General features: G+C 31.4%; 1 protein-coding gene across 2 annotated transcripts in view; it reads right to left on the bottom strand.

Annotated features, from left to right (window-relative positions):
• Nucleotides 1-27,501, bottom strand: part of LOC129947801 (connectin) — a 328,628-nt gene that overhangs the window by 264,421 nt on the left and 36,706 nt on the right. For both annotated transcript variants that reach the window (XM_056058500.1, XM_056058501.1), the window contains exon 3: nucleotides 23,876-24,092. In XM_056058500.1, coding sequence (XP_055914475.1) covers nucleotides 23,876-24,092 — 217 coding nt within the window. The remainder of the gene's footprint in view (nucleotides 1-23,875; nucleotides 24,093-27,501) is intronic.

Raw genomic sequence — 27,501 nt, 5'->3', positions numbered from 1 at the left:
CTATTTGTTCATACACAGAAAAAAAAAATTGTCATATTAACAATCATCGATAGTCAACCTAAAATTTGGCCAAATTGTCTACCAAAATAGTCAATATGACAACCTTATTTTTAAAAATTGACTACTGTATAGTCAATAGAACAATTTTGGATTGTCAATTTTGGGTAGTCAATATGACAACTGCGGTAGTCAATAGAACAACTTCAGTAGTCAATACGACAATTTGGTTGTCATATTGACTGCTCAAAATTGACTATCGCAGTTGTCGTATTGACTACCGCAGTTGTCATATTGACTATCGCAGTTGTCGTATTGACTACCGCAGTTGTCATATTGACTATCACAGTTGTCGTATTGACTACCGCAGTTGTCATATTGACTATCACAGTTGTCCTATTGACTACCGCAGTTGTCATATTGACTATCGCAGTTGTCGTATTGACTACCGCAGTTGTCATATTGACTACCGCAGTTGTCGTATTGACTATCGCAGTTGTCGTATTGACTACCGCAGTTGTCATATTGACTGTCGCAGTTGTCGTATTGACTACCGCAGTTGTCATATTGACTATCACAGTTGTCGTATTGACTACCGCAGTGGTCATATTGACTATCACAGTTGTCCTATTGACTACCGCAGTTGTCATATTGACTATCGCAGTTGTCGTATTGACTACCGCAGTTGTCATATTGACTATCGCAGTTGTCGTATTGACTACCGCAGTTGTCATATTGACTATCACAGTTGTCGTATTGACTACCGCAGTTGTCATATTGACTATCGCAGTTGTCGTATTGACTACCGCAGTTGTCATATTGACTACCGCAGTTGTCGTATTGACTATCGCAGTTGTCGTATTGACTACCGCAGTTGTCATATTGACTATCGCAGTTGTCGTATTGACTACCGCAGTTGTCATATTGACTATCACAGTTGTCGTATTGACTACCGCAGTTGTCATATTGACTATCACAGTTGTCCTATTGACTACCGCAGTTGTCATATTGACTATCGCAGTTGTCGTATTGACTACCGCAGTTGTCATATTGACTACCGCAGTTGTCGTATTGACTATCGCAGTTGTCGTATTGACTACCGCAGTTGTCATATTGACTATCGCAGTTGTCGTATTGACTACCGCAGTTGTCATATTGACTATCACAGTTGTCGTATTGACTACCGCAGTTGTCATATTGACTATCACAGTTGTCCTATTGACTACCGCAGTTGTCATATTGAGTACCGCAGTTGTCGTATTGACTACCGAAGATGTCGTATTGACTACCGCAGTTGTCATATTGACTACCGCAGTTGTCGTATTGACTATCACAGTTGTCGTATTGACTACCGCAATTGTCATATTGACTACCGCAATTGTCGTATTGACTATCGCAGTTGTTGTATTGACTACCGCAGTTGTCATATTGACTACCAAATTGTACAAACATTTCAGATCTCAAAATTGACAACCGAAAATTGTTCTATTGACTATCGCGGTTATCGGCTGAAAATTGACTACCAAATTGTCATATTGACTACCAAAATAGTCAATAGGATGACTTTTTTCGTTCTGTGTAAGTTATTCAAAGTGGTTAATTGATTTTTTTTAAATAATACAAATTTGGTATAACGTCACTAAAGTCGCTACTGTTATTGGTTCTTGAGATATTTGATTTCAACCGAATATTTTTTGGAATGTCATTTTTTAAAAATTCATTGCTATTATGTGAACATTTATTTGAAGTCGAATCTTTACTGGTTCTTGAGATAGGGACGACAAAAAGGTATCCCGAATGTACGGGCTTATGGACGTACATGTGCACACATTTTTTATTTATTTATTTATTTATTTATTTTTTATTTATAAAAATTGAAAAACAACAAATGTTAGATAGTTACAATTGATGCAGTGGTTGTTTTAAGTAGTTTATAGGTAGAATATGTTGTTGAAGTTATTTAAGGACCTAATTTTAAGTAGTTTTTAAGTAAAAATAAAAAAGACATTGAAATTAGTTTTTTTTCTAATAAACAAAAATAAATAAAATGAATTACAGTAAAATAGATCTAAGGGCCGAAAGGTATTAGTATTAAGTATTATATTTTAACTTAGAGTGTCCGTATGGGACCAGTAAGTTAGTTGTAAGTTGTGGTTAATTAGGCTAGATTGAATTAATAAAAATGAGTTTAAATAATCTTTGATTTTTATTCTAGGGACCTTAAAAAGTCGATAAATTTGAAAATGTTCACTATCCCTATTAAAAATTAAAAATGTACGTCTTGAATTAAATTAAACTTAATTCTAGCTAAGAAAAAAAATATCAAAATTAAATTCAAATCAGTCCGCTGATCAATGTTTGTACCATGTCAAATAATTCCTTGTTGTTCAACAATATTTTTACGAATCCAAAGTTGTTTCAAGTTTTTTTATGATCTTAAACTTCCTGACTATAATGAATTAATAACCAATGCCCAAAAGACAAAAACAAGGTATTAAATCCTTGTGTTTACTATTGCGCCATTAATATTCCAACGAATCATTCATAAAATATTTGTTATTATGTCCTTGACTAAATTTCAAAAGACAAACTTAAGTCAAATAGCTACAAATATTTATAATTTATATAAGAAAGGTAAACATTTCAAAGATTTAAAATCTAACTTCTAACTGTAAATTTACAATGTACGTACAACAATGACAGATTGGTTTAAGATATTTGATAAATTACTAAAAGGAAACATTGTTCCCTTTGGATGAAATCAATTCTGTTCTCCCCTTTTCAAATGTAGGACCCAAACCATCAGTTCCTCACTTCGTCGTCGTTCGTTACTTTAATAAATACGTATACATATAAATCTAAAACCGATTCAATGATGGCCCAAAATGAAACCCATTTCAAATATTTAATTTCCGGAAGGGAAATCTGTTTTGTTGTTATTAAATCACCACAAAGGGTTACTCGTGGCGACTAAAAATCCTTTCTATTGGTCTTTTATATAAAAGCACCGCGCGCCACCACAACCACAGTCTTGACGAAAACAAAAAAAAAAACACATCATATTTTATATGTATACAACAAAAAAGGACACCGGGTCCTTCTTATTTGCTCTTGTGTTCCCAATAAAATTAGTTTTTTATTTCTATCTGGTTTTAGTTGGTGCGGGTTTGTTAGGATTGCCAACTCCTTAACGAAAATTGTGGCTTTTTTGGGGATAATCTTTGGAAACGGCGGCGGCAGTGGGCGGTGTACCGAACGAGTGAAATCTTTTTGAAGGATATTTATTATAAGGAGCGAGAGATGGGTATGGTAGTGGATCTGGATTCTGGATATACAGCGATTGTTTTATTACTTCAAGCAAATTAATTTTAAAATGTTATTTAAATCAAAAAAGTAGGAGCTCGGTCTCTCTCCCCCTATTTCACTCTCTTCTTTCCTTTTTTCAACGCTTTTGGTTATCCTGAGGCAAATTCGGTATTTTGAAGTTTTTTTTTCTTCATTCTCTAGACAGGACTTCTACCTATACCATTTTTGAATTTTGCTCCTGGCTGTTAGCTGTTATTCTGCTTGTACAGATATTCAAATTCCTATTGCTTACCGCTTCGTGTCCAAAAACAAAAATTATTCAGGAATAGAATACCTGCGGCTGAGAGCGCTATTCCCGGTGTAGACTTTGGTATTTGGCTATTCAAACATTTTACGTTCTATTCAGACATTTTGCTTTAAGCGGAGGTGGCATGGATGGCGTGCGGTAAAGCGGTATAGGGTTTTTGCTTATGACAGTTGGAATGGGATTTTTGTTTACAATTTATATTATTATTTTTCGTGTTGTGTTGATACCGCCGTACATTGTACAATGGTAGAGTAGAAATCAGCGAATTAGTGTTTTTTTGTTCTTATTTTGTTTATTTTAGTCCTAATATAAATGGGAATAAACGCATTTGGAAATTCGAAGGTATACGATTTGGTTACGCTTCAGGTTAGGTACATACCTACCTATAGAATCGAAAAGAAACATGTTGACATGACAGCTTTTCTATGTGGCAGATCCCTAAGTATACTCTCAGAATGATAAAATACGGTGGTATAGAATTATAAAACAGGATAATGAATTAATTTAAATGCTTTAAAAGGACGTATACAATAAGTTGACAGTGGACACAATGATTTATTGTATTTTTTTGTAGGTATTTAAATCTAAGTCTTAAAAAAAGAATTCAATTTTGGTTTGTTACTTAAGAAACAATTCTGATTTTTATGGAAATTCTAATTTGATTATTTTAAAAAAAAAATATTTAAAAAGGAGATGAATTGAAAATCAATTAACAAATATTATAGTTAAACTATTTCGTTAGCTAATTTAAGAAAAAAGTTTTTCAAAAATAAAGGCTTCCAAGTTTTTCCAACTGATACCACTTAAAATTTTGTATCGAATAATCTAATAGGAACATGGTTAGGTAAGGTAAGTTTAAAGTGGCTGTCCGTGATGGATTAGAATACACTTAGACCAGATTAATAGCCTATTGTGATACCACATAAATCTTAGGGGACTTGACAATTTTGAATTTGATTTCTCCCCCCTTTTATTATTCAAAAAAATCGTTAATTTATTGAGAAAAATCAAGGTTTCCATCATGGTTGCCTTCAAAACTGTATACGAAAAACTCAATCCAATCAATGATTTGGACTGTAGACAGACGGACGGAATCGGCGGACCGACTTTTTTTGACTTCTCTATTATGGCATATTTATCGATAGAACCTTGGTTAACACCAATATAAAATCGAACTGGACTCAAGAATTAAAGCCGATGGACCATTTAAAATGACGTACGTTCTCTAATTTTACAATTAGCCAAGTCCTTGGAAATTGTTTTTAAGATACATCTAACAAATTTAGTCTATTCAGCCAATCACCAAGGACCAGTATAATGCTCAAGAACTTGAATTGCGTGTTGTGTTTCCTTTCAGCGGAAAGACTGTTGGCAGTAATGAATTAATGTGATTTTAATGGTTCAGTAGATGATTACTATCCACCGAAAAGATCATGGCTTTCCGAGAAAGTGTGTTCTGGAGAATCCGATACACTTTCCGATCTAATGGGTTCACTAACAATTAAAATTATCAAGCTTAGACCAGCATTAATCCACATTGCATCCAAAATTCCAATTCATCCGTAAAAAGTCACTTGTTGGTGCGGAGGTTAAGCTGGCAGGTGGCGTCATCGGTGCATATTTCCTGGAGAACAATGTTGACCATCAATCGCGATAATTAATGTTTTCATTCTTCCTGTAATTAATGTTATGTATGCTGTTAACAAAAACTGAAAAAAGAGGCTGGAATGAGACCCACACTGATAACTTCCCTGTCTGTCGATTTGTCTTGATTAAAAGTTTGTAGGTTTTTGTGTTGAGTTAAGAAACTTGTCAGGTGAATTATTCTTCAAAAAATTAAAATTACCAACAATATTTTTAACTTCCCATAGGAAGTTATTGTAATGGATCCGATTTGTCAAATTGAAAATTTTAACATTTCCCGATGTTTCAAGGTCCCTAGAGTCGAAATAAAAAATTTTGAGAAAGATGTCTGTGCGCTACGTTCCTTTCGTCCGTACGTTCGCGACGTTTTTTCGTCCTCCCTAAGTATCTAACGAACCAAAAACGCTGGAGACTATATTTTTTGAAAAAAAAAAAATCAATATAACGGTTTTTTTATAAATCAACAAACCTGAAGAAAAAAAAATTGTCATCTTCAAAATTTGACGACTAAAATATGATTTCATCTCCAAAACAATTTTGTGCAATGAAGACTAATGTTTTTGACATCATATAAAATTTTGAAAAAAATCAAATCGACTTTTTTTTTATAAAACAATAAAAATCTAAAAAAAAAAACATTACCCAAAATTGGTAAAAATTGAATATCTATTCAAATATCTTTCCAAAAACTTGAAATGTAGGCTTCAACCTTATTTTATCTTATAAGAAATATAGTTTTCAACATTCTGAAAAATGTTGAAAAAAATCGAATGGACAGTTTTTTTACAAAAAAAATAAAAGCCTAAAAAAAATGTTTAATAGTTGGTAAAAATTGATTTTCGACTTAAATATCTTTTCAAAAATTGTAGATATTGGCTTTAAACTATTTAAATCATATAAAATATTGTTGTTAACATTCAGCAAAATTTGGAGAAAAATGGAATTGACAGTGTGTATACAAAAAATTAAAAACCTAAACAAAATTTAACAAAAGTTGGTAAAAATTGATTTTCGACTCAAATATCTTTTCAAAACTTTGAAATATTGGCTTCAAACTTATTTTATTTCATAGAAAGTATTGTTTTCGATATTTAGTAATTTGTATATAAAAATTTAACAGTCCGTTTTTTCATACAAAAATAAAATCTAGGCAAACTTTTAAGCAAGACAAATCGACAGAAGGGATGGGAAGTTATCAGTATGGGTCGCATCTTAGCCTCTTTTTTATATAAAGAAATAGTTTAGTTCGAAAATCTTGTTTTAATAAATACATTTTTAGTCAAAACCAAATTTTAACTTATTTTAGCATTTCTTAAATTTTTACAAATTGGATAAATGCAATAAGTAGAGTTGATTTTTTATCCAAAAACAGCACTGTTGCGTAAAAACAATATTATTTATAACAGAAAATTAATTGAAAGCCATATTCTCAAATTTTTGAAAAGATATTTAAGTCGAAAATCAATTTTTACCAAATTTTGTTAAATTTGTTTTAGGTTTTTAGATTTTTGTAAAAAAAGTGTCAATTTCATTTTTCTCAAAATTTTAATGAATTTCGAAAACAATATTTCTTGAAAGAGAAAAGTTGTTTAAAGTCAATATTTCAAAGTTTTGAAAAGATTTTTTAGTCGAAAATCAATTTTTTTTTCGGGTTTTTATTTTTTTTTTAGCAAAAATGTCAATTCGATTTTTCTCAAATTTTGCTCTAATTTTGAAAACAACATTTCTTATAAGAAAAAAATAGTTTGAAACCATAATCTCAAATTTTTGAAAAGTTATTTGAGTCGAAATTAAATTTTTACCAACTTTGGGTAATGTGTTTTAAGGTTTTTTTATTTTTTATAAAAAAAACTGTCAATTTGATGCTTCTAAAAATTTTATAAGATGTTAAAGATTTTTTTTTCGTCGCACAAAATTGATTTGGAATTGAAATCATGTTTTATTCGTAAAATTGTCGAAGGTGACAATTTTTTTCCAGTTTCTTTCGATTTATAAAAAAAACCGTTAGTTGTTTTTTTTTTTTTTTAATATACTTCTTTGGTATCACGTTACAATATATGATTTAAAATCTAATTCAAGTCTCTTGCGTCATTGGTTAGTGAGATGTTTGGTTATCCAGAAGGTTCACTTTTTGGTAAACTGCTATGGTAAAAAAAACACCCACGCAATTTTCTTGAGAGCCCTTTCTGCATCTTTTTGCATTATTATGTGTAAATGAATTTGAAGTCGATATTTCTTCTGGTTCTTGAGCTATGGGCGACGAAAACAACGTTGCGAACGTACGGACATACACTCGCACGCACAGACAATAGACATATTTTCTAAAAATCTTTTATTTAGACTGTAGGGACCTTGAAACGTCGAGAAATTTCAACATTTTCAATTTAACAAATCGGACCTATTGCAAAAGGTCCCTATGAAAGTTAATAATATCAAAAAAAATTAACGGGTTGAATGTCAAAAATAATAATATCAAAAATATCGCTGGCGTTCAGCTGTCCGTAGCAAACGATCCAAATCAGTCAATATTACATCGCCCTGTTGGCAAGAATTGGGCATCGATCAGACTACATTTCTTGCGAACAAATCTTGGTTAACAAACATATAGGATCAAGCTGGACTCAATTCGTCAATTCAGTCTTAAGATCTCAAGAACTCGTACAAATAATAAAATCATTTTGTCAAAATGCGTGTTGTGTTTGTAAAAAATTCTGTATGCTTTAAGGTCCAATAATAAATTTTAAAGTAGCAGCAACCGTATCACCGGAAAAACTTTTGGTAGTAATAGATTTGTGTTACTTTTCTATGGTTCACTAAATGATAGGTATAGGTGTAATTAACGTTTTCATTCTACCTGAATTCAAGGTTATGCGCATATGGCTACGACATAACTGATTGGCGTTAAACGCTGTTCACGAAAAACTAAAAATTAAGTTTGAGCGATTCAAAGACATTGTATTTTTATGAGATTTGCCATGTTTGGACTTTCACTTAGGGTCTTTAAGTCAAAGATTTATGATGAAGAAACTAACCCTTCAGGCTAAAATAAACCATTGGTAATTCAGCTTGAAATATGAGTCACGGTCAAACACATGAAAGGCCTTATTTAAATTTGAAGATAAGATTCTCTAAATGAAAGACCCATTGCATGATTTCGTATAGAATGATATCTTATTTTTTATAATAAAACAGTTGTTTAAGTATCATTATTGTTACTTTTTACTTAAGTAATATGCTTCTTACATTTTTTATATTTAACACAAACAAAATATTTTCCTTGGTAATAAAGACATATTTTATGATGTAATAACTTTTCAAATTATAACAATCACACCTCTGGTAATTCATAACCTTTTGTTACTCTTTGAATCTTATGATGTACCTACTTACATACATACTTTCCCATTAACGTAAAATCGGGATAATTTTCCATAACTTCCCTCAAAAATTCGCACGTATTTTATGAGAGTGTTTGTAGAAATAAGGAATACAATATAATAGCTTTTTGTGAATTATTCATTGCATTTTGTGTGTGCGAGAGAGTTTGGTCAGGCAATAAAACATTGTATTGGTTTTTCTCTTCGGTTATGTACGTAGGTGCCAGAGAATGTAATGGTTTTGCCAGAAAATCGCACATAAACAAAAGTACGAAAAAATACAAAAATACATCAAGGAGAAGGACCTACTTTTTATCTTTTCGTTGTTGTTTATTTTATATTAAACTGACCTCAATGTGGAAGCGCTTGAGAGAGCGTGTAAAGGAAAAGTATAAATCCGCATAATAACAACACACACAAGCACAGTGGTGTAAAATAATGAAGAAATTGGAATAAAATTACAAAATTTTCAAAAGTCTTAGTATTTTTTATTCTACGAATGAGGTAAAATTGTCTCACTGTAGATCGAAGAAAAAGAGTTAACTTGGCAGCGCGTTTTACACTTTGCAGTTGTTGTGGTCTGGTTCGAACGGGTGCTATACTACAACACATGTGCCTGTGACAAATGGCTTCCGCCTGACACAATGTCCCGGTCCCGGTCATTAAGGTAAGAGAGTATAAGGTTCAAAAACGTGTGTCCTTTTAAATTGTTTATAGGTACATTGGGCGGGTGTTTTTGTTTTGTTTTGTATGGTTATCCATTATGGTTTGGATAAAAAGAGAGACTACCCAAAGGCTAGTTTGTAACGCTGTTACCCACACTGCATCACCGTTATTTTTGTACGTATTTCTTCGCGAAAATGAATTGTGTTCCTTTTGTACATATCTATAAGTACAACTGGTTAAATAAATTTTGTATTTCCATCTTTTTTTCGAGTGAATTGCTGTTTGGAATTTCCGCGAGTCCTTTAAGGAAAAGGTTATTTATAATTTATTTCCATTATAACCAACGACCGACAACGACGATGGTCGAAAGACTTGTCTTTCTTTTCTCATACGCAACTGAATTACCTACACACACATAAATTGCTGATAAAAAGGATGTTTTTGTGTATAAAAAACAACCAGGATATAAAAATAAAATGTTAGTACAAATGATAAAAGGGTATAAGGATGAGGTTGACAAAAGTCAAGTGGATAAAAAATTACCTTGAATGGAATTCCATATCAGAAAATTTATATTTATAGAGTGAGGAAGGAGAGGGAGAGAGAGTTATCAATGAATAAGGGGTTCATTTTATGTGATATATGTACAAACCTACTTTGACTTTTTTCTGCCGGTATAAAAGTCTGTACGAGATGTGATGAGGTAGAAATGGATCCAGTTCAGTTAATAGCCTGAAGGCCGATTAAAGATATAGAAATCTCTACATAGCTACGTAGGTAGATAGAAAAAAAAGTGGATTGCAAGAGGGGATTAACATCGAGATCAGATCTTTATAGAAATTGTGCTAAAAATAGAGCACATCAAAATTTCAGATAATTTAGATCTATTGTTCATCAGTATACATCTCATGGGAGGCTTTGAGTCCTTAGAGGGCGGTAGGTGTGGAGTTTTCTTTGGCATTGAATAAACCATCCTATAAGTGGCTGGATTATATATTTTTTTGTATATACTATTATTTTTATTTAAGCTTGATTTTGTCTGCTTTTATTCATCCTTCAAAATACTATATAAAAAGCTGAGTCAAAGATTCTTTTTTTTTAATGAACTCTATTTTTTTTTTTTTGTTCTTGAAAGTCTAAGGACAATGAGTAAAAAATAGCAAAAAATTGGCAATGGTAATGATGAATTTGTGAATATAATTTAGGGCACGAGTCGTCGTCGTTAAGTGATGTATGGAGTAATTCTCGTTTTCTTTTTCTTTCGATTTGTGCTTATGAAATTTATTTTTTTGTTGTATTAAGTCTCTTGGCGGTAAAATTTATTTAAACGGCATTTAAAAAATACCTCTAATTCTGATGTTGAACTCTATGCAACAGGGACTATAAAGAGTTTTCCTTTGGGGTGAAATATTTGTTCAAGGACTTTTTGTTTTGCATTCTAATTGACGTAAAATATACGTAAGACTTTGAACTAAAAAAGTGTTTTACTTTGTTTCATTAATTTAAATCTGTAAAACAAGCTCTGTCAAAGGATAATGTGAATTTTGTGAAATGTTGTTGCTTTATTAATACGTTTACTATATAAGTATAATATTTAACAGTTTTAAATATTTCGAAAATATCAAAAACAACTGCATCAGTCTTAAGCAGTATTTATTTTATTTTATTAAAAAACTAAAGCTTCTACCTCAAAAATTTTAACATTTGCTTCTTATATTATAGAGTTAAAAAATGTCTTAACATGGCTTATGATAGGATGGAAAAGTCATTGCACATGGATCTCCTCTATGAACTCAGTGTTTTCAACCCTTAGGGAAAGTACTAAAGTCTAGGAACCAAAAACGAAATCTTAGTAAAATATTACCTTTTTTCTGTGTGTTGTGGACCCAAGAGCCATGAGTCAGACCAACAGAGAGAGAGCTCACGTATATCTTATGTTACATAAACGGATTGCTTGATCTGTCGTCGTCGTCGTCATCATCGTCTTCCGTGTTTTAAAACAAAAATAAAAAATGAAAGATTACAAAACAGAAAAAACAAACATGTCTACCAACATCATGATGGAAGGAGCCAAACATGGTTTCATATGTAGATATACATAATAGAGAGTTGGTAGGTATAGGGTTCATAATATTCCCTATCCTGATGATGGTAAATCGTCTTCTTCACAACGCAATTAAATCAAGGTACCCCAAGGCAAGAAATTTCGAAAACTGAAAACATAATTCGAGCAGGATGAAAGAATACCCTAGTGAGGCATGTGATGTGAGGAGAAGACTAAGTATTGCAAAAGGATATCAGGAAGTGACTGCAGCAGTAGCAGCAGCAGCATTACTAAAAAGCTACCAGAGAGAGAGTAGCGTTAACATCATATACTTGGAAAAAAGATGGTATATCCTGGTTGTTCCTGGAGGCAGAACTTCATAGCAACTCTTTTATGCTGTGCTAAGTAAATATAAAATTCAATGTATGCTGCGATCTTTGAAATAAGCAACCCAAACACACACAGGATGTGGCAGAGGATACAGGTTCTTTTATACAAATGCATATATATACATATGTACATACGAATATAGCCTGTATAGTGTGTATGTTTGGAACATTCAAACCAAACGAGCTCCAAGGATTGGAGTTGGGGCTTAGGAGATACAGCCCTATTATATGGCACACGACAACACAGTGACGTTCCAATTGGAAAAATAGCAAGAGGACGAAGATTATGTCGATGTTGCACAGCGCTGCATAGTAAAGTATCAAAGGACATCTCACAGTCTATATCCTTCGTGTGTACGCACAAAATTTCTTCCTTCCTGCTTAATGCAAGGATGCTTCTTTTCTTTTTTGTTTTTGTTTTCCTTTTTTCGTTTTTCGTGTTTTTTTCGTTTCTTTTTTTTGCACAACCAACGGCAACCATCATCATGTGCGGATGATGAGGGGGGACGGGTGGTGATGGTTGAAGAGAAAAGGAAGTTCTCCTTCAACGACAATAATTCCTTTCCTTTCACATTTCAGTAGAGAGTTAATCCTTCTATTGCATCCTTCCCCGCCCCATATTGTCGTCTCCATCATTTTTCTTCTTCCGTGAATCCTTTTTTCATATATCAGTTCCTATTTCGAGAGTGTATTTTCATTCCTCCTGTTGCTTTATTGCTGCTCCTATCCTATAACGGCTATATTGTGCTAGTGCTGCTTCTGTGATGTATTTTTTGTTGTTGGCTTTTTTTCATTGTGCTATAGCTTTGTTCGTTTGGAAATTAATTTCGTTTCAATCTGAAAAGAGCGGCTGATTCTTTTCGAATGTGAAGTTTCTGGCAAAAATAAAAATGAAAACAAGGATGTGAGACATTGCATTTATGAAGTTCTTCAATGATGGCTTTGTCATTTTCTTATTTTCATTTAAGTTGACAAATGCTTGAAGTTATTTTCTATTATTTTTTTTTTCTGTTTTCTTGTTGTTGTACCTGCTTTTAAATTGAGTGCGTGTGTAACGAACGAAAGTTAAAAAACTGTCTGTTATCAGGTAACTATTTTTTATCAAACTAAACTCAAAGAATTGATAAAAATGTTTAACTGAAGATTATTGCATTTTTATTTTTTTTTATTTCAAAAGCTGATTGAATTTTATTTCGAATATCAAATTGAAGAAAAAATGAATAAGTACCCTAAGCAACAAAAAATAAAGAAATTCCCTATTAATAAAAACTTAAATTGCAAAATAGTCAAAGGAATGAAGATTTGTATGAGCTTTTTTGACATAATTGCAATTTTATATTTGAAAAGGATAACACATTTTATGACTTGCGATATTGAAAATTCTATAAGCAAATTATAAATTGATATTTTTTTTTTAAAAGAAGCTTTTGTAACATACATTTCAGAACGAAAAGATGATTATGCTTAGTTTCTTCAAAAATGATTCCAAAATAGTGACTATTAAATGATTGATAAACATGTACAACACTATCTCTTAACCTTTTTTCTAAATATAAGCTTATTAAATCAACAAAACCAGCCAACAACTAGACGACTGAGGTGAACTTAACAGAAATGGGTTTGAAAATACAAATCTAGAAAATCTAACCAGAGAATTTATTGCCATAAACAAAGTACCTCTTTTTATACAAAACAAATTTAAATCCAGTTCTTTAAACATTTTTCATAAGCACGCATATTTCAATGCATTTGATTAAATCAATGTCAATATTAGACGACATAAAATATAATGAAATGTCAAAATAAGCTGTTGCAGTAGGCTTTTAAAAATAAATACTGTCAAGAAAATCTAAATTTCGTAGAAATGTAGTAATTAGCTTTCAAGAATATAATTTTTGAATTAAGAAGGAAACAAAAAATAGGTTTGTACAAAATAGTATCGAATTTCCTAATCAGTCCAAATAGGAGATTTCGTTCATATTCTTTATTTCCCAAAAAATAATGTACCTACTAACTTCTGCTTACAATTCAACGTCCCTGATGTTAGCTTATAACCCATTTAGCTTTTATATGCACTCAAGCAATTTCTTCTATGACGATAAGTCCCCCGTAAAACCCATTTTATTCCGAACTTTATTGTATTTGGGTAAAAATAATCCCTAAATATGGTCACTTAAATTGTCCTTATAAGTGCTTTGCGTGATTCTAAGTAGTCATGAAGTTGAAAAATAGCTTCAAGAAGAGAGAAGAAATTCCATTCATATGAATGAAAGTAAATTTAACATGAACTTAGGTAAGTTAACATCCCTATTCCTTAATTGTATTAATTGTTCACGCGATAATTGCTCGTGTAAAACTCAAGTTCTTCGCCCCTATGGCAAGTTTTTCCTTTGTATAAGAAAGTCTGATATGATGATTTAAGAGATCTTAGTCGTTTTGAGACCTGGTTTATATATATGCCAACGAATGAGAGATCTAATTCCAAGTATTCAATTTGCGACCATGCAAAGGAAGTTATGAGAATACATAGGTTTACCTTCGGGCTAGACAATTTAAATATACTAGATTTATGTAGGTATATAATGTTTATTCATACTGCGTAGTTATAAAAGAAGTCCTCATGTCATATCAGTAATATAAGCTTCTAGAGAGACGTACCTTAGCTATTTCTTCCCTCTTTTGTGTGTCTTTACCTTCTACGTATAGACAACATATCCTGCGGTGGTTTTTGTTGAGCATACATAATATCAAAAATGAAATTCAAAATCTCCTCTTTTCTGCACTCTGGTTCAGAGGATGGAATATCTATACTCCACGAAAAATAATATAGTCCTTATATTTGTATATATATGCATATCTTTAACAGGAATTCTACTATTTGCGGTCCAAATCAAAGACCAAGCACACTAACAAACAAACATGCATAACATATTTCTACCTATCTACTTTATTCATTCAGCTATACTGGGTATCGTAAGCTTTATATTCCTTTGCATGTGTTGCGGCTGGTATAAAATGTCAAAGGCAGGAAACCATGCGATATGCAAAATTAATTTACCTACCTCCGACTTGAAAGGAATTCATGGTATTTCTTCACTCAAGTAGCCTAAAGGCCAATAATAATATAAAATCGGTGAGTTCTACATACACCAACATACACACACATATGCAAATAGAATTGTTTATAAAACGCTAGCTATACAAGGATTTTGTGTCTGAAGATATTTGACGTCAGGATGTTTGTTTTTTTTTGTATTTTTATTAAATGTTTAAAGTTGGGGTTGCGGGATCCGTCTGTTTTGTTGACGCAGTAAAAAAAAAATCAAGAAAACGTTTATATAGCTTATATACCGTTTTAAATCTAACTTAAGAAGAGAACTACAAAGAGATGTCAGATTTGTACTTTAAGGCTTGGGGATGAATTGAGAAAAACATGTTGTTTAATAAGATTTGTTTTTTCGACATCAACTTTAAGATTTCAAGTAATATCGATTTTACGGAGAGATAGTACACACTTTACAAATCTAACAAACGCATTTTATATTACTGTCAACTAAGATATGGCCTTGAATCTTTCAGTGTTTTAAACTGTTTAATTTTTATAAACGCATTAATGCTTGCCTAATTTTTAATAATCAAAAAAAGAGGCTTGGATGCGACCCACACTGATAACTTCTCATTTATTTAATATTGACCACAATATTTTCTGTGAAATAAACAAAAAATTGACAATGTTTTTATTTTTGAAATGTTATTTGAGTCGAAAGAAAATTCTTAACAAGTTGTAGTATTGTTTTTTTTTTTAAGGTTTTTATTTTTTGTGAAAAAAACTGTCATTTCGATTTTTCTCAAACTTCTTCCGAATAGTGAAAACAATAAGTTAAAATAAGCTGAAAGGCATAATCTCAAATTTTTGAAAAGATATTTGAGTCGAAAATCAATTTTTACCAACTTTTATTAATTTTTTAGTTTAGGTTTTATTTTTTGTAAAAAAACCTGTCAATTCAATTTTTTTCAAAATTTGTCTGAATGTTGAAAACAATATTTTTTATAAGTTTAATTTAGATGGAAGCCATAATCTCAATTTTGGAAAGATATTTGAGTACAAAATAAATTTTTACCAACTTTTGGTAAATTTTCTTTTTAGTTTTTATTTTTTGTAAAAAAAACTATGGATTCGATTTTTCTCAAAATTTTTTGAATGCTGAAAACATTATTTTTTATAAGTTTAAATTAATTGGAAGCCATAATCTCAAATTTATGAAAAGATATTTGAATCGATATTCAATTTTTACCAACTTTGAGTAATGAGTTTTTTAGGTTTTTATTTTTGTAAAAAAAACTGTGTATTCGATTTTTCTAAAAATTTTACCAAATGTTAAAAACGTTATTTTTCGTTGTACAAAATTTTTAAACTGCCACCCACTCAATTTTCTTGCATCTTTCTGCCTTATTATTTGTATACAAAAATTTATTTCAAGTAGATATCTTTTCTGGTTCTTGAGCTATGGACGACGAAAAAACGTTGCAAACGTACGGAAATACTAACATACCAACGCACGCACAGAAATCTTTCTAAAAATCTTTTATTTCGACTTTAATGGCCTTGAAACGTCGATAAATGTCAAAATTTTGAATTTGATAAATCGGACCCATTGCAATAACTTCCTTTGGGAGTTAATAATATCAAAAAATTTAAAATTGCTTCTTAGATAAAAATGCCCCTTTACATGGTACAACATTATATAAAAACCTTGCTTTTTCAAGATATTAATAACAACTTAATTTAAAATTTTAAAATTGTTCAGTTAAAAAAACATTGATCGATTTTGTTTAATAATATTTTTGTTGATAAGTATTTTTGTTCAGATTTTAAAGATCCTTCCAGACAGAGAAAAAAAGAGCATGAATAAGAATTTTGAACTGGCTAATAAGACTAAAGAAATCATGGTCAAGCCTTCAGTTTTTGATATTTTCGTAAAAATGGTTTTCTATTACAATTCCCGCTCTTAAATTATTTAATAGAAACATTTTTAACTTTAGTAATAAGTCTTGTTTCCTCAAGTCTAAATAAATTATATAGCAAGTTTTAGAAACAAAAAAAAATGTAGATGCTAGAAATATGTTCTGCTGTGAATACTTAAATATTGTGCCTTATAAACAATTTCTCTGATCCTTTTAATTTTGGTTTGGTTTTTGCAGGGAATAATTTATTTTTGAGTTGCCTTTTACAGTTTTAAATACATTTTAATGTTGTTTCATACCAAATTAGTTTTGCAAATTGAGCATTTTTTAAAAATGCACCACATGTGTCGTGTTCATGTTTAAAATAATTCAAAATGAATGACGATGACGCCCTCTTCTAACAGCCCAGGTGTCAAACGCAACGCAATTCCATATTAACAAAACAAACACAAAAAATAAAAACGAAAACAGCCATTAGGATAGGTTATTGCAAGCTTACAGCCGTCATAAGTTTTATTGCCCATGTACATGTGCACCATTAAATGCAACTCATGAAAAAGCCTCAATAGCAACAACACCAATAACAACACAAACAAAAACAAAAGTGGACAGAAAAAAAAACTTAAATAAAAATAAAATATAAAAACAAAAAAAAATCTTTCGTAAATCTGTTCACATAAATCTGCCCTCTGGACATCATTTTACCACTTCTACGCAAAACCCGGTCCACACGTAAGGCGGGGATTAAATTACTTTCACACGCCACTCGCATACATATCTCTATTCATGTCCATGAGTATGAAGGAACAGCAGGAGCAACAAATAAAATCCAGTAGTACACTGTAGGTACAGTAATATAATGGTTATACGAATAACGTCTATATGTAGTATATGGTATGCAATTAGCCTAAATGGATTTGGCAAAATAAAAACCATGTTCACCATCACTACCTTCTCATGTAGGTACCTGCTTTGCTCTGTATAATAATGCTTTAAGACCCCCTCCTTCTTGACTGGGGCTGACTATAAAGCGTATCCTGGAACAAAATCGTACACATTAAGTCTGAATCTCGCCGGAGCTTTATTACCCTTGGCAAAAAATAATGTCTGATTGTCGGTGGCGACGATGGCGGCGCCGATAGCTATGTAGCACAAAAAATAAAATTAGTCCTTGGAAGTGATAGAGTATGAGTTGAGAGTTGGGTATGAGAGTGATATTAATATATAAACCAACTAGTAGCAACTTTTCTCCACCCTCTCCTCCTTTCATCATATGAATTCAGCATATGAATTCGTAATCAAGTGCATTGTATCTGTTACCAAGCCATAAAAGTCGAAAGCAATTAGATTCATTTGAAATTCATTTCGAAAACTACTCCATATGCATATTTATACAGGAAATCTAAACGAAAATGGTGGTAAAATAAGGAAATATAACGAGGAGTTGGTAGGGGGGTTTTTGGTGTTCGGTAAGGAGCGTCAAGTGTACACAAAAAGGACTGATGAGATCTTCAAACATTCACAGACACAATTAGAAATAACAACTTTTAATGGATGTCATTAGCAATTCAGCATACATATGCACTGCACATATAGTGAACACTCAAACAGTCCATACACGTTACAATTGATGTGCATCCAGCCAGAACATTTCTGAATTCAAATGTCGCCGAGCTTGAACGGCCAGAGCATTCCAAAATATTCCAGATTTTATATACCATATAATACCAACAACTTAAACATGCAGCGATAATTAACTGAGTGTTTGAATTATGCAAGCAAAGAACTGGCAGCAAATTCCTCCTGAATGACCTCATCAACTAATTTCCACAGGGTGTTTATGTTTGTGTCTAGACTTTTATTGTTTGTTTCCATTCATAAAATAGAACGGACTTGAGCTCAAACAATAATGAACATAATTAAGTGGAGTCATTTTTGTTTAGTAGCTTCAAAATTGGAAAATTTGAATGGATGTTGCTCTTCATTATGTTTACCAACAAGTTTTACCCGAAAGGGAATAGATGAGTTGTACGAACTTGGCCTATAGGCACCTTCCAGTACAGTGTACGTAAATGTATATTAGAAGTATAAAAGATTAAAGTATTTAAAATAAAAAAAAACTTAATTGTTATAAGAAGTCGAAAATAAAAAGAAAAACTATTTTAATAATTTTCTCAGGTTAAAAATAATGGAAATGGATTTTTTACTTTTTTTTAAAGTACTATTTATTTTAATGCTACGGGAATTTGGAGTTTTTTAAAAGAGTTTTAATTTCATATAATGAGGGGCATCATGACAAAGATAAATAAAGAAAACAATTGATTTACACTCAATAGAACGTAGTTTCGTTTAAAAAAAAAATTGTTTTTGAAGTTTAGTAGAAAAATCGTTTCTCAAACATTTATGTCAATAGTCAAATTTTTTGGAAAATAAGTTACTATCAATTTTTGTTTGTCTTGTGTTGATTTAAACAAAAAACTAGTTATGAGAAAAATTGAAAAAGATATTGTAATGAAATCAGACACTAGATGTGAGGGCTGAAACTTTATGACGATTGTAATACTAATAATACTTGCAGCCGTTTTTCAATGAAGCTGATTTGTTTAACTTTTGTTAAAAAACAAAGATTGTATTCAAGGTATTTATGAAGCAATCAAAAACCTTCTTATTGAACATTTACAAGCAGTTTACAAATTAGTTTCCAAAATAATAAAACTTCAAAATTTATAAGTTTTGGAAAAAATCCTGCGAACAAAAGTTAAAGCAGAGGCTTATTTCAACAAACAATTTTCACTTAGCAACTTTGCAAAATATGTTTTACGAAATTTGCAAAATGCAAAGTCTTTTCTGAAAATTGAAAAGTTTTGTTACTTTGTGGAGTATTTGTTCTTTTTGTTTCACCAAACAATAAACTTTGCAAATTGTAGTTAGAATTTTGAAAAAAATTTCAGAAATATGCAAAAATAAATTTTTATTCGAAAATTAGAGTTTGTTTTGAAAATAATTTGAAAATGAAAAGAGCTTGCTTTGAAAACGAAGACTTAAATAATAGGAAGTAAGGCAATGGACAAAGACTATTTTTTACCAAATAAAATAAATTTTTAATTTTAGGGGATGTTGATTTATCATAATTTCATAAAAGTCTGATTTTGTAGAGATTTCTAATCCATCGACATCGTAGACAGCATTCAATGGATTTTCACAGTTTATATAAAAAACGCGTTTCTTTTGAAAAGCTGTTTTAAAAAAATTAATAAAATTTAAAAATTTAAAAAAAGTACCTGACAAAAAATGTGTTTTTAAAAATTTAAATGCAATTTGATTTATCAAAAACTCTTTAATTGTTCATTTTTTTCACATATTTAACTATTTTCTAGTTCCAGTTATTTAGAGGTTATTAATATACACTGTCAGACAAAATAAAGTAAGCGGTTCATTTGATTTCATAGTGCTGCAATTTAAGAGCAAAGAGAATTTTTTGACTTTCTCAATACAGATGACTTCACAAACTTCCAGTTGTTTACTCTCTGATTAAAAAACCCCTTAAAGGTTTATTCTTTTATTTACCAACATCGGTTATATTGCTACATATCAAGTTGACACGCCACAAAATAAAGTGCAATTTTTATTACTCTTTCAATTTCTTACTAAATATTAAAAAAAATAAGGACAATTTTTTGCTATACCAAAGAAACTATTAAAAGGTTTATAAATTAAATTTAAAGTCAAATGCTTATTTTTATTTTATTCAGTTAAGGATATTATGAAACCGCTTCCGACGGAAGTTAAGGAAATGCTTGTTTTAGACCGTCAACATGGGTTGACATACCAAAAACTAGCAGAAAAATATTGATTGTCTGTTTCTGGTGTAAGAAAAATGTATTTTAATTTTGTACTACGAGGAGCTGTCGTCAGCTTTAAAAATTCTTGTGGAAGGAAAAGAAAGACTACAGTTGTTGATGGCCGCAGAATACAAATTAAGGCTCGAAAAACCTCATTATCTGCGGTCAGAAGCATCAAAGAAGACCTGGAGTTATCAATTACACCATAGACTTTTCAAAGGCGACTGAATGAAAGTGGCTTAAGGAAATTTTTTGCGAAGAAAAAACCTTTACTTAGGCCAATTAATATAAACACTTCTAGCTTTTCCAAAAAGTTTCTATCAAAGCGACAATCCTTTTGGAAGCACGTAATTTAGTCCGATGAGTCCAAATTTTAATTAAGGATTGTAAAAGCCAGAAAACGAGTTTGGTGCAAGCCATCGGAAAGACTGAGCCATTCAAAAAACCGTCAAACATGGAGGAGGGTCACTTATGGTCTGGGGATGTTTTTCCTTTAGTGGGGTTGGAAATATTATTAGAATTGACATTGAAATGAAGGGTTCTAGTTACGATAATATTGTCAGAGAAAATCTAGCTTCCTCTGCTTCAAATGAGAATGACCGAAATCATACAAGCAGAATTACAAAAGATTGTTTTGCTCAAAACAATATTGACGTTCTGGAATGGCCACCTCAATCCCCAGACCTTAACCCTATTGAGCACCATTTGTCCAGTTTGGATGGCAGTATGCGTTTGGATGAGCGTCGCAATTAACCGTCTTTTTGGGAAAGTATTCAAAGTGAATGGGAGAGAATTCTACATGAAGTTATTCAAAATATAGGCGGAGCCACTCGTTATTCATTTTTATTTACTTTATCAAACTGTTTTTTGAATATGTTATACTATTAATGTTCATATTTTGAATTTGCACTTAATTTTGTTTCTCCTTTTTTATATTTCAATATCTTTCGTTCTTAACTACAATTTTGTAAATAACCTATCATATATTTGTAAAATAGCATTAAGATTTTGGAAGTAAAATTTAATATAATATATGTATTTATATTTCACTCCGACTTAAGATTTATGATTTGCATTTTATTTTGTCCGACAGTGTTCGTTTATTAATATACAATTAATTTTCAAATTTAAAGTCAATGGACTCAATTGTTTGGGCTGTAAGGGTGAGGAGAGACAGCCAGGGGGAATCGGATTTTCTGCAATCGGAATGTCTTGTTCCATCGTTTTGAAAAATATTTAGAAAACGAAGAAGTAAATAATAATGACTAGAAAGTATCCTGAAACTCAGAATTAAAATCGATATCAAAAAGGATTTTTTGACAAAAAAAAGTTGTCCATTATCAAAAAAAAACAATGAATAATTGTTGTCATAAATTTGAAATAAACTACAGTTCTAAAGAATACGAAAGTTTATCAAAAAAACACACAAAATTTAGAAAAATTCATGAAATCTTTATTTGAACCGATAGTACGGTCTACAAAATTTAATGTTTGAAGATTGTTGCATGCAAATGTTGTCCTTGAATGGTCCATATGCTTAGTCCAATTTTGGCAGACTATTTTCAACATTTCGGCCGGTATCTGACGAAAAAATACTTCAATGTTGTCTTCCAATGCATCAATTGAAGCGGGCTTGGCTGTATGGACATAAGATCAAACATAGCCACACAAAAAATTGTCTAAAGGCGTTAAATTGCATGATCTAGGCAGAATGTGTAATAAAATGTTCACCGAATTCGCCTCTCAATAAGTCCATTGTTGCGCTTGCTGTGTGGCACGTGGCACCGTCTTGTTAAATCCACATATCATGCAAGTCAAGCTCTTGCATTTTGGGCAAAAGAAGTTGGATACGGTAGCGCCTACCGTTCACAATTACGTTGCGATTCCCATCATCTTTGAAGAAGTACGGTCCAATGATGCTACCAGCCCATAAACCGCACCAAACTGTCACTTTTCTGAATGTATTGGTAGCTCTTGCAATGCTTCTGAAATTCACTCCAAAATCGAGAATTCTTCTTAATTACGTACCCATTGAGCGAAAAAAAGAACTTCGTCGCTGACTGACCATAAAATGGAAGCAGCGCTAGATGAACTTCCTTAAAAGAGCACGCATTTTGATAAAAAAAATAAATAATTTGCAAGCGTTGTTCGTTTAAAAGATACTTCGTTGTTAAATTTTAGACCAAACTGAATATGCTTGACAGTGAAACAAAACACGAGACGTGCGTCAGCTGTTTAAACGTGTTTATAATAGCTAAAAAATCACCCTTTATTTGTATTCTATTTATTATGTTCTAGTCCCTTTCAACAACCATATGATTCCAAAATTATCTTTTACTTTACCCCCAAGACTAACAACTGTCTTTTTGATCTAATAGATTTACTTCACAACTTTTTAAAATACGAAATAATTGCAAATTATATTTTAAATTGGTGGAACACTTTTACTTTTCACTTTTCAAATAATGTCCGACAAATTGAAAAGTAAAAAGTCTTCTTATTTTCAAAATTTTCCGAAACACTTTGAAATTTTACTTTTAAGGATATTTTTTTTTTTGCAAACGTGCAAACGGAAAAGTATTATAAGAAATAGGCCTCAGATCTGGTCTCTTTGTGTCTTGAAAAAATATTTTTGAAAGTAAGTCATTTATTTTTTGAAAATTTCAATCAATTTTTGAAAAACTTAATAATGTGTTACGAAACCAAATAAATATAGCTTAAGAGATATCGAATCATCTATCTAGGCTAAAGTTGGTCAGTTTTAATTCAATTCTTGATGATAATAGGAACCGCAATTTATAACCGTTTTCTGTGAAATAATTGAACACCTTAGCGAAAAGTTCTAGTAGCTATCGCTTTATCTGTTGATTATTGAAAATTTAATTTATTTTACATTTCGATAAAGTTACAATATTAACTAGAAAAAAACACCCTATAAACGATAATTAGAAACGTTTTTAAAAAGTATTTGAAATTTTTTAAGCGGAAAGTATCTTATTTACTTATGCAATTTCCGGTTTGTCAGCTCTTCAGATCTCCCCTGGTTTTTTTTTAAATAAATAAGACAAAGATCCCTAATATAAAACACATATTTACATTTTTCTATAGCAAAAGTGAAAGGACACTCCAAAGTTCTCTTCAAAGATAAGATGGGGCATTTAGTCTATAGACTAGACAGAAGGGTTTACCTTATCTATACTATATTTGCAGACAGAACAGATTTTCATACACACATATGTAAGAGTCTTCGAGGAAAAAGGATAAAAATATGCAAACACATGTATGAATGTATGTATGTGTTTCTATTTACATAAATATAGAATATACGATGCACTTACCTGATACTGATAGCTCACTGGTACTATTAACCAAGTTATCCATAATTGGTTGGAAATTGTAGTATGTGAGTGTTTCGAGGAAATTTTCCTGTAAGTTAATTGAAAGGAGAGCCGGTGTGCCTCGTAGTAGGCCATTGTCAAGTTTTTTCAAGGCATTGTTTCGTAGGTTTAGAGTTTTTAAATTATTAAGCCCGTCCAATGCACGTTCCGAGATACGCTAGAAATAAAAAAAAGGAATATTAATAAAATTGTTGAAAGTTGTGATATTTTTCAGAATCTTTTTTTTTGTAAGAGGAAATATTTTGTTCAGTCTAGAATCTCTTTTGGACAGGATGGAATTGAATTTCAGTATGCTGGTATTACTATATGGATTGAGAGGGAAATATGAAAAGCTGCATATGGGTTTTTTGTACTATATGAATGAGATTGATTTAAGTGGACTCAGTTTACAACACAAAATACCCTAGACATGAGTTGAGTACGGGTATACAGGGTATACCTCTACAATTTACATACCTACCAACGACTACGGCGACGTTAACATTTTGTGAAGGATTTTTGAAATTGGATATAGAATCATATTCAAAAGGGGTATATCCATAGTGTATAGTGTATCCTTATTTATTTATAGGAGTAATTTGTCTTGTGGAAGGGCGTGAGTGGCGAACATGAGCGAAAGAGTGATGGATATGGACAGGAAATTATGAAGAATGATGGCTTTAGCAGAATTGGTGAATTGATTTTGATGAATATTTATAAGGGGGAATTCGGCTTTAACAACGTATAAGGTGAATGAAAGCAATTCTTTAGAATAATTTATGAATAAGATAAAGAAAAGGGTGAATTCACATGGTGTGGACACATAGAAACAGGTGAAAAAAGTTATAAATACAAAAGAGCATATGAAATTTAGAGTTTTTGTGGTCTTTTTTCATCTAGAAAAATATGCAGACATTTTACTTTTTCTTAAGGTTTTTTTTTTTAAACACACTAAAATACATAGAAAAGATAAATATTAGTTTTAAAGATGATCGATCAAAGTCTAAAAGTAAAAATTTCAGGCAATATTCTTTTCTGGTTTCTTGTAATTTTTATAAAAGGTTAAATGTATGTATGTAGTCGTGCCATTATTATAAAGTATACAATTCTATAAGATAAGAATTACATAATATTTTTGTATTCATTATTGTTTCATTTATTTGCTTATAATATACATTAAATTAAGAAAATAGTTTTACTTGAAATGACTAACCTTAGCTTTAATGAATGCCCTTAAACGTTGTGGCCATCAAAGCATAGTGGCACGCTCTCTTTTTGTTCATATTTTTGGCACTGCTTTCGTTAACTCTATCTTAAGAGTTAAAACATTTCTATAAGAAATCTTCGAGAAACGTTCTCAAATTCAGACCACAAAAATAAACTAAGGGAATAAAATTTGGACTTTTCAAGAGCCAATTTTAAGCTTCTTTGAAACCTACTATTTTGACCCTATTTTGTCATGGCTTTATTTGTCTCACCAGAATCTTGTAGAAGAATTCATCTATCTGCATTGAAAAGAGTATTTGTAAAACAATTTAGCAAACCCTCTACCACTTCTATATAGCATAACTTGTCAAACATTTTCACATTTGTTCGGAAAACTTGCATTATGTGACAATTTAAAGTGAGACTTTCAATAAAATCATTACAGAGGGAAGGGGATAGTTAATTTTGATCCTTATGATGATAGCTTTAGTTTCATATGATCATTTCGCATAAATTGAATTGTTTTCTTTGTTTCAAACTCCTTCAAAGTTACAAATCTTTTCATTCGAAAAAAAAGAGTTATTTCATTTTCATTTCTAGTGTGCCACAGTAAACGTCGTTTGACTCTTCCTACGATAATTTTTTGGGGTCGAGGTGTTAGAATATGATCTCTCTAGTCGGCATCGAAATGAATCTGATGAATATATACAATTCTATTTACATAATCTTTCTCTTCCAAAAAGTTTTTAGTGGTATTCGTTCTCAAACAGCTTTCATAAGCCTTCAAATCTGGGCAACACGAAAACAACTTCTTTTTGGGCTAGCCATCTTCTCTTGAAGATATAGCAAACTGGAGAATAACCCAAACCCCAAAAAATACTGCGGTTCCCCGGGGGCTTCAAAACTAGACCTTGTTCTAAAGCGTTTGAACATATGTTTGAGAATGCGAGGAGATTAGTAACCGTTGATCTTTTTTTCACAAAACCATGTTGGTGTTCGCAAATGATATTTTTACTAAAAAATGATACACTTTCACAAACAACTTGTTCAAATACTTTAGGAATGCAAGAAAGCTTTGCAATGGGCCTGTAGTGGCTTATATCCGACTTGTAACCTTTCTTGAAAATTGGTGTTAGAAATGACTTCTTCCAATAACTGGGAAATTTGCCTGTTTTTAGAGAAAGTTTGAATAAAAACGTAAGGGGTTTAACTAAAGTATTACTACACTTTCTTAGTTCTATCGTTGAGCAGTCGTCATTCAACGCAGATAAAAGATCAAGGACCGTACTATGTAGCACAGGTATGTGACTACAGCTAGTTTGCGAAAAGGAGTGAAGATTATGAAAATATACTTTATCAACTTCGTAAGGGCTGTTAACAAATGACTCACGGAAATTTTTTGCGAAAGCGTTACAGATAACAAAAGTTTTATCTAACGAAAGGTTCTTGTAAGTGAAGTTAACTGGAAAGCCATCTGATTTTTTCTTTGAGCTTACAAGATTCCAAAATTTTTAGGATTTTCTTTCAAAGCGTTGCCCATATCAGTAACATAACAAGCATATAAAAATTAGAAAGAGACTTAAATTGGTAAAAGAGTTCAACATAATAAGAGAAGTTGATTGGAGACAGAGTTTTGAGATACGTTTTCCATGCCTTATTTCTTTTGTTAAGCAGTAAACGCAATTTTTTCGTGTACCAAGGATGGCTAAATTATGTATTTCTTGATATCTTTATGGGTACATTTTTTTCAAAAGGATCCTATAAAAAGTTGAAACTGCTTCGTCAATGTTAGAAAATGCTTAAGTATCAGCAATTCCAGAAATGGTTAAATCTTCAGACAACTGCTGTAAATTAAATCTTCTGAAATCAAAATTACATAAGCAATCAAAGGAATTATTGTGTTCAGTAAGGTGATTACAAAATGTCGAAGAGAGAGGGGGGTGATATTTATCAATATTAGTAATTCCTGATGTAGATTGTAGAACAAGAGTACTATTAGCGTAAAAAGAAAAGACAAAATCAAGAATTCGATTTTGGAGTTTTTATTACAGCTTGTTTGCTGTAAGTCAGGAAGAAGTACTGTATCAGGATGAGATAGTTCCAATTGTGAAGAAGAAGTAGAGGCTTCAAGGCAGGATTTATCTTCCGATGGAATCCAGTCAATGTTTAGTTAATTAAAATCACATAGAAGTAAAATAGTGGCGTCTGAGTGGACAAATTTATAAGATAGTCTAATGCCAAGGAGAAATCGTTAAATACAGGCTCCAATCTTTTTGGAGGAATGTAGAAGTTCACAATGAAAATAGTTGTTGTCTTTATCATTATCTTTACACATACCAGTTTAATTGATAATTCAAATCGAAAAGATAGATTATGATATG

This window comes from Eupeodes corollae, chromosome 2 (assembly GCF_945859685.1).
Source record: "Eupeodes corollae chromosome 2, idEupCoro1.1, whole genome shotgun sequence".
In the NCBI taxonomy this organism is placed as follows: domain Eukaryota; kingdom Metazoa; phylum Arthropoda; class Insecta; order Diptera; family Syrphidae; genus Eupeodes; species Eupeodes corollae.
Note: the sequence above shows the minus strand (reverse complement) of the source record. Positions and strands in the feature narration are given on the sequence as shown.